Here is a 14,004-nt window from a genome sequence, read left to right as displayed (position 1 = left end):
GGGAAAAAAACTAGTAGGGCAGCTACTGACTGGAACAAATACAATAAAATTTAAAACCCTGCAAAGTGTTGGGCTTCTCCCCCCACACCCCCCTAACTATATATACCAACTCCGAGATTGCACTGCAATGGAGAAAAGGGCGAAGTACCAATGATGGCCAACCACATCCTTTCTCTAGGACAATTTTCACTGTGACAATCATTTGCTTAATTGAGCTTTCACTGAATTGGGTTTGATGATATAGACCCAAAATATCACAATTATTGAAAGGCTCCCCTAACTGTAAAATACAAAGAGGGAGATCAAAGTACATTACTTATAAAAATGTAATAGAACAAAACAAGCAAGTCAAGAGAGCAATGACACTCACATTGACTTGAGCATGAAATGCTGAAAAAAGACGACAACGGATAACCCCTCTTCCTTAATGTCAGTAGTATACCTTTTAAAAGGCTTTTAAAAGAAAGTATCCCAGCTCAAAACAATGTCAAAGGTATAAGATCCCTTAACAACACGTATAAATGAAACATTAGAATCATTGCAGCATAAAAAATGTAAAGTTGTGCCAAGTGTTCTTCCTACCCTTTCTCAAATTAATTTAGCTATCAGAGTTAAAACGTCAGCACAAAGAAAGGAGGGAACGTGAACCTCTCATGCAAACCGTATAATCTGCAGTGTCTGGTATTTAACTCACACCAGAAAACTCAACACAGGAAAGTGCCCTTCCTCAAAAGAAATGGCTTTTCAGTATTGTCCATTTATCCCACCCCTTTTAAGGCAAAGGCTGGGTGATGAGGTCCCCTATCCACAATTACGTAGAAGAAATTTGTATTTGTTAAATAAAATCTTCTTCATTAAACTTAACAAAACAGCATATTAGTCAAAAAAGGAAGAGAGACAAGAAGTGCCGCAAGTAGCTGTCAAGTGATTGCAAACGTCAAACATGAACACATACAGCATGAATTAACTGAATCATATATCGCTTACGAAACGGGAGGCACTGAGATTATATGCAGCTTATGAAACAGGAGGAACTGATCATGAAAAACTTCTCCAAAGCTGACTTTGGACACCTAAAAACAGAGGTGGCTAACTTCACGGCACCCATGCCAATGGGAAATGGATGACTGCAGAATCATACACCAATGCACTGTACGAACACGTACATAAATGCATGGAACTAGCTATACCCAACAGAACCAAGATGCTCTCCTCCAAAAAAAGGAAGCCAGTCTGGTGGTCCCCTGCCATTAATAAACTCTACAAAAGAAGGAGGAAACTGTTGCAGAAAAAGGTGAAGTCCCAAGACTGGAAAAATTCCCTTATTAGCCTCAACAAAAAGTTGAGATCCCTCAACAAAACCTCTAAAGACAGCTATGAAGGCAGAATTGCAGCATACAGTAAAAACAGCCACAAAGCCTTCTATATTTATATCAGGAATCTCCATGGCAATACCCAGATTTGCTCTGAGCTGCTGCACAATGGTACCTCCTATACTGAGCCAACAGATATTGCCAACATACTGGACAACAGATTCAGTGCCAACTTTACCCCCCTTTCCCCCTTAAAGGACCAATCTCAATACCAGAAGAATGCCAGGCACCCAACATTACTGGAGCACAGGTTAAAGCTGCATTGTCTAAGGCCAAGAATACAGCTTCCATGGGATCCAACAATATCCCAGGCTGTGTTCTACATGAATTACAAAGTGAACTGGCACCACATCTGTGTGCTCTGTTCAATCACAGCCTCACCTCAGGCTTTGTCCCTACTGAATGGAGCACTGCTTCAGTCATCCCTCTCCATAAAGGAGGAGTGACAACAGACCCTGGAAATTATTGCCCCATTAGCCTGATGAGTCTGATATGTAAAGCTATGGAGTGCATCAGTATGGACCTACTTTACAAGGATATAGGGAACCTCCAAACTGTAGATCCCACACAATTTGGCTTTGTGAAAGGTAGGTTATGCCTGCTCAACCTGGTTGACTTCTTTGAGTCAGTCACCAAAGTGGTGGATGAAAGTAAGGCAGTTCATACAGCCTACCTTGATCTGGCCAAGGCATTTGATACCATTCCTCACTCAGGAATTATTGATAAAATATAACACGCTGGACTTGTAGAAATGCAATTTTAATAAAACAAAGCTTTCGGGAACACAAATCCCTTCATCAGTGTATAAAAAAACAATGTCAAAACTTCCATTTAAATACTAAAGCAAGCAAAACCACATGGTATAAGTTCCCCAATTAGAATACAGACATAATTAAAACCAATCAACACATCAAAGAGCAACTAATACAGAGTTAAAATGCACTTAATAGCAACTTACTTAAGAGACATTAGCTTTAACCTCAAAACTGGTTTTAATGTAACTATTGTGTTTAAACCAGGAGAAGAATCACCGTTCAAATGCAAGATCCATTCATACTCCATCAGTTCTAACTTATTATGGTCACCTGTTATATTTTCTCCCAAAGTTTGCATCACTCTGAACCTATATGTATGCTCTGGACCACGACCTAAAACATGCTTAGCGAGGGGATTGGTTAATACTTTCCTTCTAATATCTGAATGATGCTCAATAATACGGTCCCTTAACCTCCTAGTTGACTTCCCTACATAGAAGGAGGGACAAGAAGAACAAGTCACTAGATATACTATGAAAGTTGTGTTGCATGTAGCAGAGGACTTGAACAAATATTTCTTTTTAGTTACTGGGTGAATAAACTCACTCTCCTGACTTATAAACTTGGAGCTAGAACAATTTAGACATGGAACAGTTCCTTTCTTATTAAAATTTACATGGGGAATAGTTAAACTTCATATCCCTGTAACATAGACGTTGTTTAAAATTCCTTCAATTCCTAAAAACAAATTTGGGTCTATTACTGTTATACTTATCTGTCCCTGACATTGCTTGTAGTATAACCCAATTCTTAGCAATGATATCCATTACAGCATGTGAAGTTCTGCTATAGCTCATAATGTACCTAAGCTCTAAGTTCATAGGTGCATAGGTTCATAGGTAGGTACTAGGCTATCTGCCCGGAGGCATTTATAAGCCTAGCCAGAATGTGTTGACTTTTTCCACCCCCTTAGATTAGTTTCCTGTGCCTCTGTCCAGAAGAGCCACTGAATTGATCCCCGGGATAAACTTTCTGTTTCCCATCCACTTGTCAAGGTTTCTCTTGAAGAGTGCTAGTGAGGAGCTCTGCCTAATGTATATTGGAATCTTGTTCCAAAGCATGGGAAGTCTCTGGGACAGGAATCTATCCCTCCAGCACGTCCTATTTATTGTTGTGGTGAGGTTCAGATCCCTAGAGCATGTGGCTCGAGCGGAGAAGGTTTTTTTTAGGTGGAGCATGTCCATTAATTCTGGGTTAGACATGGCCTTGTATGTCAGGCAGAGATCACCTCTGAGCAGGCAGTATGCAAGCGAGTACAGCTGGAGTTTCTTAAGTCGAGCTGCATAGGGCATCTGTTTGAGGCCAGTGATCCTCTTGGTGAGGTACTTAGGTGGTCTTTCCAGCTGTTGCAGGTCTCTTGTAAGGTACATCCCAAATGGGACGTTGTACTCTATGATGGGTCTGATGAGTGATGAGTAAAGGGGCACAGTGACCTCTTTTGATCTGGATACAAACCCTTTTGTGATTAGGTGGGCCAAAGGATTTTCTAACCACTTTGGCAATGTGATTATCAAAGGAGAGATTACTGTCTACTTGGATCCCCAGATCCCTTATTACGTTTTCCGTATTTAGGGGGCTACCACCTATGTGGTAGTTTGTGGGTACTTTGTTATTTCCAAAGGGAATAACTATGCACTTTTTGGCATTTAGCTTGAGGACATGATTTTGACACCAGGTATCCGTCTCAGTGAGACCCTTTTGGAGGATGTCTGTGTCAGCTGGTGAGTCAATTATAGACCCTAGTTTGCAGTCGTCTGCAAACTTGGTCAGCCATAGTCCTCCTGTGCTTGTCTGTACCTCTGAGAAGTATATGCCAAACAGGAGGGGTCCTAGGACTGAGCCCTGGGGGATGCCACTTGTAACCGGTTTAGAGTCAGACCTAGCTCCAGCAACTCTCACCATGTGGGTTCTGTCCATGAGCCAACTGGCAACCCATCTTGTGACATAGGGGTTTATGTTCAGGCTGGTGAGCTTGTCTATAATACCAGAATGGGGAATGGTGTTGAAGGCCTTTGCGAGATCTAGGTAGGCTGTGTGTACCACCTTTCCTTGTCTATAGCCTTGGTAACTGTCTCAAAGAAGTCCACCAGGTTTAGGAGGCACGATCTGCCCTTAACAAAGCCAAACTGGGTAGAGTCCAGTGTTTGGAGGTTCCCAGTGTCTCTGTTAATGAGTTCCATGATGATGCGCTCCATAGCCTTGCAGACCAAGCTAGTCAGGCTTATAGGGTGATAGTTCCCGGGGTCTGTTGTTGCTCCACCTTTGTGGAGCAGAATAACCATTGCTGTGCACCTCTCTATTTGTACTTAGCCTGTGGAGAGGCTGAGTTTGAACAGTGTACTTAGGTGAGGGGTAAGTTTATCTTTGAGCTCGTGTAGGACGCTACTGGCTATATTGTTCCCATCTATTGAATTCAAGAAGTAAGGTTTAGCACTATTGTCTCTTTCACCTAAACCTTCTCGTTTTATGTTTTCCAAAAGACACTCATCATAGCCCCTTATTTTAAAATCAGACATCTCATTCATTTGACAAAGGCATCACTCCATGTCAGTATTATTCCTACTAACTCTTAAAAGTTGACCTTTTACAAGTCCCCTAAATATATGCCCCTGTGCATGCTCTTCCAATGTAGGTACCTATTCACCTGCTCATCTTTTTTGTAGATTGTAGTATCAATCCTATTCCCATTCTTAATCAAGGAAACATCTAAGAACTGGATATTGTCCTTAGAGAAGTTCATCTTAAATTTCAAAAAATTTGTCGTGGTGTCTATGTAAGACACAAACTTAAGCAATTCCTGTTCGTTGCCATCCCATATTAAAAAGGCATCGTCCACAAACCTCTTAAAGAATGTAATCTTGTTATAATACCATAAATCATTATTAAAGATAAATTCAGATTCCCATCTACTCAGGGCTAGATTTGCATAGGTGTTGGCTACAGATGTCCCCATAGCTACCCCTGAGGTCTGATGGAAAAGTTGTTTATCAAACAAGAAAACATTAGTCATAAGGATGATGTCTAGCAACTTGCAGATAGTTTCTATCTGTCTTGGGATATGTCTCCCATACCTAACCATACTCTCACGTACTGCCTCTATTCCATATTCATGAGGGATGACAGTAAAAATGGAACCAATATCTAAGGTGACAAAGATAAAGTCTTTCTCGCACTTCTCGTATTCAATAGATGGGAACAACATAGCCAGTAGTCAGCAAAATTTACAGCTTAGGTATGTTATGAGCTATAGCAGAGCTTCACACGCTGTAATGGATATTATTGACAAGAATTGGGTCATAGTACAAGCAATGCCAGAGATAGATAAATGTATCAGTAATAGCCCCTAATTTGCTTTTAGGAATTGTAGGAATTTAAAACAACGTCTCTGTTACAAGGATATGAAATTAACTATTCCCCATGTAAAGTTTAATAAGAAAGGAACTGTTCCATGTCTAAATTGTTCTAGCTCCAAGTTTATAAGTCAGGAGAGTGAGTTTATTCACCCAGTAACCAAAAAGAAATATTTGTTCAAGTCCTCTGCTACATGCAACACAACTTTCATAGTATATCTAGTGACTTGTTCTTCTCCCTCCTTCTATGTAGGGAAGTCAACTAGGAGGTTAAGGGAACGTATTATCGAGCATCATTCAGATATTAGAAGGAAAGTATTAACCAATTCCCTCGCTGAGCATGTTTTAGGTAGTGGTCCAGAGCATACATATAGGTTCAGAGTGATGAAAACTTTGGGAGAAAATATAACAGGTGACCATAATAACAAGTTAGAATTGATGGAGTATGAATGGATCTTGTGTTTGAACAGTGATTCTTCTCCTGGTTTAAACACAATGGCTACATTAAAATCAGTTTTGAGGTTAAAGCAAATGTCTCTTAAGTAAGTTGCTATTAAGTGCACTTTAACTCTGTATTAATTGCTCTTTGATGTGTTGATTGTTTTTAATTATGTCTGTATTCTAATTGGGGGGCCTATACCATGTGGTTTTGCTTGCTTTAGTATTTAAATTGAAGTTTTGACATTTTTTTTATACACTGATGAAGGGATTTGTGTTCCCGAAAGCTCTGTTTTATTAAAATAGTGTTTCTACAAGTCCAGCGTGTTATTTTGTATCTGAACTGCTTGCTGTGCTTAGATTTATTGGCTGTAGATCTCTTGTGCAGGAATTATTGATAAACTCAGGAAACTAGGCATCAACCCTTATATTGTTAGGTGGGTTGCAATTGGCTCACAGATAGAACCCACAGTATGAAAGTTGTGGACTCCAAGTTAGACTGACCAGTCACGAGTGGAGTACCACAGGGATCGGTCCAAGGTCCTCTCCTATTTGGCATCTACTTCTCAGAAGTCCATGCCAACATGTAGGGACTCTGGCTCACCAAATTCACAGATGACCGCAAGCTGGGAGCCATTATTAACTCCCCAAGTGATGCAGACATCCTACAGAAAGGCCTCACTGAGACAGATGACTGGTGTTGAAACCATGGCCTTAAGCTTAATGCCAAAAAATGCGTCATCATCCCCTTTGGGAAAAACTCAGTTTCCACTAATTACCACATCGATGGGAGCCCACTGAACACTGAAGGTGTTATAATAATCTGGGGACACAGATTGACAGCAATCTCTCCTTCGACTACCACATTGCCACTGTGGTCAGAAAGTCCTTCCTAGTGGCACATCTCATTACCAAGGGTTTTGCATCCAGGAAGAAAGACATCATCATTTCTCTCTACTCTTACCTCGTTAGACCAATCATAGAGTATAATGCCCCATTTGGCATGCACCTCACTAGACACCTGCAACAGCTGGAGAGGCCACAAAAGTACCTCATTAAGAGGATCCTAGGCCTTAAACACATGTCCTACATGGACAGACTCAAAAAAAATCCAGCTATTCTTTGTCTCATATCGTCTACTAAGAGGTGATCTCTGCTTGACTTACAAAGCCATGTCTGACCTAGCTCTGTTAGAAATGCTACATCTAAAGAAATCCCAATCCATCCACACCAGACACTCCAGAGACCTCAACCTCATTACCACAATCAACAGAACATGCTGCAGGGACAGGTTCATAACCCAGAGACTGCCCATGCTCTGGAATGGACTTCCCATACATATCAAGCAGAGCACCTCACTAGCCTTCTTCAAGAGAAATCTTGATGAGTGGATTGGAAATAGAAAGTTCACCCCGGGGATCATTCCAGTGCCTCTACTTGATAGAGGCACTGGGAACTAATGATGGGCGGCACAATGCCAGGGCACTTCTATGGTCTAGGCTTATAAAGGCCCCAGGGCAATTAGCCTAGTATACACCTATGAACCTATGAATGCATAGCTTTTGAAACAGGAGGCAATTACATCATATATAGCTTATGAAACACCAGGCACTGACTTCATATATAGCTTATGAAACAGGAGGCCATGACATCATATATACATATATAGTGTATGAAACAGGAAGAAGTGATGTAAGGATGGAATGGGTGTCGAACCCCTTGAAGGCACCAGAAGAGGCAGCAGCCTGAGTAGAATGAGCCCTGACAGCAGCAGACAGAGACTTGCCATGAAAAGAATAACAAAAGGAAATGGCCTTAGAAATCCAGCAGGAAATTGTTTGCTTAGAAACAGCCCAACCCAAAGACCTGTGATGAAAGGAAACAAAAAGCTGATCAGACTTATGAACAATCCAAGTTTTATCCAAATAATACTTGAGCTGTCTGTGCAAATCAAAGGTATGCAGGACCCTCTCAGTACCAGCCTAAGAAGACTGGAAAAAGGAAGGAAGTTGTACTGACTGATTTATGGGTAACTCATTCATCTCCTTGGGCAAAAAAGAAGGGACACCCTGTGGCTGTGAAAAACCAAAAAAGGAGGAATGGTCATAAGGGCCTGCAGCTCAGAAATCCCCCGTGCAGTAGTAAAAGCCAGCGACAAAATGGTCTTCCAGGTACAATGCTGCAAAGAAGCAGAATCTGCAAGCTCAAAAGGAACCTGAGTCAATTTCTCCAAAACAAAATTAAGGTGTCAAGGAGGAGGAATAGGCTTTCTTCGAGGCTTAATATGCAGGACACCTTTAAGAAATTGTTTGACCTCAAAACAAGAAGTCAAAGAGGAGTCAAGGGCAGACATGCAGAAATGGCTGACAAATGGGCCTTCACGGAAGGATAGGCCAAGCCACACTGGAGCAACTCACACAAATAACAGAGGACTAAATGGACTCGCGCTGAAAAAAGGATCCTAGTTACGAGCATGACACCAGACCAAAATCTCTTCCATTTGGACATATAACATTTTCTGGTTGAGGGTTTCCTTGCCTCCTGTAAAACCCAGAGCATGTCCTCAGAAAAAAGGTGCTGGAAATGGATTAAAACCCTATCACCCACAATGTCAATTACAAAGTGGACAGGTTGGGATGGATGAGAGACCCCTTGTTCTGTGTGAGGAGATCGAACCGGTGAGGTAACATGTGATGATTGCTCCTGGTCAGATGCATTAAGAGGGGGAACCAGTACTGTTGTGGCCAAAAGGGAGTCACTAGCAAGATTTTTGGGGAGTCTAGCTGAATCTTCTGCAGGACTCATGGAGGTAGAGGAAGAGGAGGGGAAAGCATAAAGACACCTCTCCTTCTGTGGAAATGATAGGTCATCCATCTTTCAGGCCAGATGGCATGGCACTCTGGAACAGAAGTGAGGAAGCTGTCTGTTCAGAGGGGAGGCAAAAAGATCTACCTGAGGAATACTCCATCGATGGATAATGTCCAGAAACACATTTCTGAGAAGCATCCATTTGTGAGCCTTGTTTTGAACCTGCTCAGAGAGTCAGCCAGAAGAATGTGCTCTGAATGAATGTATACTGCCTGAAGAGTTAACAGATGACTGACAGCCACTTCCCAAGCCTGAAGTGCCATCCTGCAGAGGAGATAAGATTTCATGCTCCCCTACGTGTTGACATACCACATCATTGTAGTGTTGTCTGTTTACACCTTAAAGGGGCCTGGAGAGAACATGGGGTGAAAAGCTTGAAGGACCAGAATCAGAGCCCTCATCTCTTTGATGTGATATGGTCTGAGTGCTGATGTGGAGGCCAAAAACCCTGAACTTTCAGGCAACCCAGAGATGCCCCCACCCCAGGTCTCAGGCATCAGTGAACAGATTTTCAGAAGGGACAGGAGGCTGAAAGGGCCTGCCTGAGTTTAGAGTGAACTGTAGAATCTACCACTCAAATTCCTTACTGAGACAGGGAAGGAGAGGAACCCTGAAAGTCAGAGGGTAACAACGTTGCAGCCAAACTGACTTGAGGTACCATTGAAGCTTCCATAGTTGCAGTCTGGCAAGAGGGAGCATTGAAATAGAAGAGGCCATGAATCCCAGAACCTGAAGAAACTCTCTGGCTGGCATGGCCATCAGGGGAAGAAGCGACTGAAAGAAGGCTGTCAATGACAAAACCTTTGGAGGTGGAAGAGACGCCACCATAGGCACTGTCTGAAGCTTGCAACCCCGATATACATGATCCTGACAAGGAGTCAGGACAGACTTTTGGAAGTTGATAGTGAACCCCAAGACTTTTAAGAAGAGAGATAGTGAACTGCAGATCTTGCAACAATCGACTGGAAGAAGGCACCGGAAGCAACACGTTGTCTAGATAAGGAAAAATCTGAATGCCTTGGAACCTACAGAAAGCAATCACAGGAGCTAGGCATTTTGTGAATACCCTTGGGGCAGCAGAGAGGCCAAAGGGCAAAGCAGAGAACTGAAAATGAGAGGAAGATACAGAGAAGCATAAAACTTTTCTGAAGAGAGGGTGAATATGGATATAAATGTAAGCATCTTTCAGATCCAAATAAAAAAAATAAAAATAAAAAAACAGAAAAACTAGTAGTCTTAAGTCTTCATTGATGAGCTCAGTCACAATAATTCCTCTGGAACCTAGAGCTAGGAGAGACAAAAATATGTCTCTGGAACCTAGAGCTAGGAGAGACAAAAACATGTCTCTGGAACCTAGAGCTAGGAGAGACAAAAACATGTCTCTGGAACCTAGAGCTAGGAGAGACAAAAACATGTCTCTGGAATCTAGAGCTAGGAGAGACAAAAACATGTCTCTGGAACCTAGAGCCAGGAGAGACAAAAACATGTCTCTGGAACCTAGAGCTAGGAGAGACAAAAATATGTCTCTGGAACCTAGAGCTAGGAGAGACAAAAACATGTCTCTGGAATCTAGAGCTAGGAGAGACAAAAACATGTCTCTGGAACCTAGAGCTAGGAGAGACAAAAACATGTCTCTGGAACCTAGAGCTAGGAGAGACAAAAACATGTCTCTGGAATCTAGAGCTAGGAGAGACAAAAACATGTCTCTGGAATCTAGAGCTAGGAGAGACAAAAACATGTCTCTGGAACCTAGAGCTAGGAGAGACAAAAATATGTCTCTGGAACCTAGAGCTAGGAGAGACAAAAACATGTTTAAGGCCTTGTAAGGCTTTGCCTTTCTACTGAAGAGACTTAAAGTAGTCAGCAGCATCAGATCCAAAAATATGAGAATTATCCAAAGGAGCATCCAGCAACTTGGCCTTAATAGCCTCAGGAAGACACTGGAGATGAAGCCAAGAATAACGCCTCATGATGGACCCCAAAGCTGCAGCCCTAGAAGAGGCATCAGGAGCATCATAGCTACCCTTAATAGGGTGGAGAGCCACTTCAGACGCAGAACGCAAAAACAGATAAGGCACAGGATCTGCCATCAGAATCAAGGAGGGCAGAGATAACCTGACAAGCCAAAACAATCAAGGCCAGAGCATACCTGGGCATGTGGGTCTGATAATTAATAGCCCTAGAGGCCAAAGTAGAAGCAGTGTAAACTTTCTTGCCAATCCTCTCTATTGCCTTGCTATTGCTATCCTTATCAGAAGGCAAGAGTTTGGAAGAGGGCAAAAGTTTAGAAGGTTTGTCAGAAGAGACTGACCCTACAGCAGGATCAGCAGAAGGGCATTTAGGATCATAGGTTACTAGGCTATCGACCTGGAGGCCATTTCAAGCCTAGCCATTTCATCCCAATGTAATACCATAAATACTCTAGTCAATACCCAGGATTGTATTTAGTAATGTTTGCCCATGTCCAGGAGGGGTGTGTGCACTTTCCACGGTAAGAATTTATTGTACCCATCCACTCAACCAGGTTCCTTTTGAACAGTGTCATAGAGGTGTTCTGCTTCACATGAATTACAGGTCTATTCCAAAGACGTGGCAGTCACTGGGAGACAAGTCTGTCCTCAGGAACCTTATAGAGCTTATCAGGTTTCTTAGGAGGTCTATTCCAAAGAAGTGGCAGTCACTGGGAGACAAATCTGTCCTCAGGAACCTTATAGAGCCTATCAGGTTTCTTAGGAGCAGGAGGCTGAGAATCAGGATACCTGGAAGCAGCAAGGAAAGTACCTAACAAGGCAGCCGACACTTGAGGAAGTGCCGAAGGTTTAGGAGCACCCACCTGTAGTAACACATGAGGAAGTGCTGAAGGTTTAGGAGCACCCACCTGTAGTAACACATGAGGAAGTGCTGAAGGTTTAGGAGCATCCACCTGTAGTAAGACATGAGGAAGTGCTGAAGGTTTAGGAGTACCCACCTGTAGTAACACAGGAGGAAATGCTGAAGGTTTAGGAGCACCCACCTGTAGTAACACATGAGGAAGTGCTGAAGGTTTAGGAGCACCCACCTGTAGTAACACAGGAGGAAGTGCTGAAGGTTTAGGAGCACCCACCTGTAGTAACACATGAGGAAGTGCTGAAGGTTTAGGAGCACCCACCTGTAGTAACACAGGAGGAAGTGCTGAAGGTTTAGGAGCACCCACCTGTAGTAACACATTAGGAAGTGCTGAAGGTTTAGGAGCACCCACCTGTAGTAACACAGGAGGAAGTGCTGAAGGTTTAGGAGCACCCACCTGTTGTAACACAGGAGGAAGTGCTGAAGGTTTAGGAGCACCCACCTGTAGTAACACATGAGGAAGTGCTGAAGGTTTAGGAGCACCCACCTGTAGTAACACATGAGGAAGTGCTGACGGTTTAGGAGCACCCACCTGTAGTAACACAGGAGGAAGTGCCAAAGGTTTAGGAGCACCCACCTGTAGTAACACATGAGGAAGTGCTGATGGTTTAGGAGCACCCACCTGTAGTAACACATGAGGAAGTGCTGAAGGTTTAGGAGCACCCACCTGTAGTAACACATGAGGAACTGCTGAAGGTTTAGGAGCACCCACCTGTAGTAACACATGAGGAAGTGCTGAAGGTTTAGGAGCACCCACCTGTAGTAACACAGGAGGAAGTGCCGAAGGTTTAGGAGCACCCACCTGTAGTAACACATGAGGAAGTGCTGATGGTTTAGGAGCACCCACCTGTAGTAACACATGAGGAAGTGCTGAAGGTTTAGGAGCACCCACCTGTAGTAACACATGAGGAAGTGCTGATGGTTTAGGAGCACCCACCTGTAGTAACACATGAGGAAGTGCTGAAGGTTTAGGAGCACCCACCTGTAGTAACACATGAGGAACTGCTGAAGGTTTAGGAGCACCCACCTGTAGTAACACATGAGGAAGTGCTGAAGGTTTAGGAGCACCCACCTGTAGTAACACATGAGGAAGTGCTGATGGTTTAGGAGCACCCACCTGTAGTAACACATGAGGAAGTGCTGATGCTTTAGGAGCACCCACCAGTAGTAACACATGAGGAAGTGCTGAAGGTTTAGGAGCACCCACCTGTAGTAACACATGAGGAAGTGCTGATGGTTTAGGAGCACCCACCTGTAGTAACACATGAGGAAGTGCTGATGGTTTAGGAGCACCCACCTGTAGTAACACATGAGGAAGTGCTGAAGGTTTAGGAGCACCCACCTGTAGTAACACATGAGGAAGTGCCGAAGGTTTAGGAGCACCCACCTGTAGTAACACATGAGGAAGTGCTGAAGGTTTAGGAGCACCCACCTGTAGTAACACATGAGGAAGTGCCGAAGGTTTAGGAGCACCCACCTGTAGTAACACATGAGGAAGTGCTGAAGGTTTAGGAGCATCCACCTGTAGTAACACATGAGGAAGTGCTGATGGTTTAGGAGCATCCACCTGTAGTAACACAGGAGGAAGTGCCGAAGGTTTAGGAGCACCCACCTGTAGTAACACATGAGGAACTGCCGAAGGTTTAGGAGCACCCACCTGTAGTAACACATGAGGAAGTGCTGAAGGTTTAGGAGCATCCACCTGTCGTAACACATGAGGAAGTGCTGATGGTTTAGGAGCACCCACGTGAAGCAACTTATAATATCTTCTCTGAATATCAGACACTTCAGAAGTATCCCACTTAAAGAATTCCATCATCCTAGCAATTGTGTCCCAAAAGGACAATTCCTCTACATGAGACTCAGGGTTAACAGACTTTTTGTCATCAGAATAGAATTACGTGACTGTTTTGTGTAGCTCTGAAGAAGTTCATTAAATATTTGAATAAAAGCGCTTAGCTCTGCAAAACTGGTTCTCTTATTGTGTGTTCTTTTGAAGAAAAGGTCAGTTGAACAGATATCAGACTCTTGCATTTAAACTTAAAATATTTTTATTGTGTGTATTTTTGAAGAAAAGGCCAGTTGAACAGCTACTAGACTCTGATACTTAAACTTAAAAGTCCTGTTACTGTGACAGTATTGTGCTGTTACAGCAATTTCTTTGACTTTTGTTCATTTTTTAAGCATTTCTCTGGGCTTTTGTGAAGTTTATTGAAGCAACCAAGGAAGCACAACGGAGAAAGAGGATGTGACTATTGGGTAACCCTTGATAAA

The 14,004-nt window shown here is 43.0% G+C and overlaps 1 protein-coding gene across 1 annotated transcript in view; it reads right to left on the bottom strand.

Annotated features, from left to right (window-relative positions):
* The window catches only part of LOC122802123 (calphotin-like), a 34,794-nt gene extending 21,245 nt beyond the window's left edge, over nucleotides 1–13,549 (bottom strand). Inside the window, exon 1 of the mRNA XM_044071805.1 lies at nucleotides 11,604–13,549. Within this exon, the coding sequence (XP_043927740.1) occupies nucleotides 11,604–13,549 (1,946 nt within the window). The remainder of the gene's footprint in view (nucleotides 1–11,603) is intronic.
* Between the last annotated feature and the right edge of the window lie 455 nt (nucleotides 13,550–14,004).

Source organism: Protopterus annectens, chromosome 5.part0 (genome assembly GCF_019279795.1).
Source record: "Protopterus annectens isolate FY-2018-M chromosome 5.part0, PAN1.0, whole genome shotgun sequence".
In the NCBI taxonomy this organism is placed as follows: domain Eukaryota; kingdom Metazoa; phylum Chordata; order Ceratodontiformes; family Protopteridae; genus Protopterus; species Protopterus annectens.
This window is presented reverse-complemented; position numbering and strand designations above follow the sequence as displayed.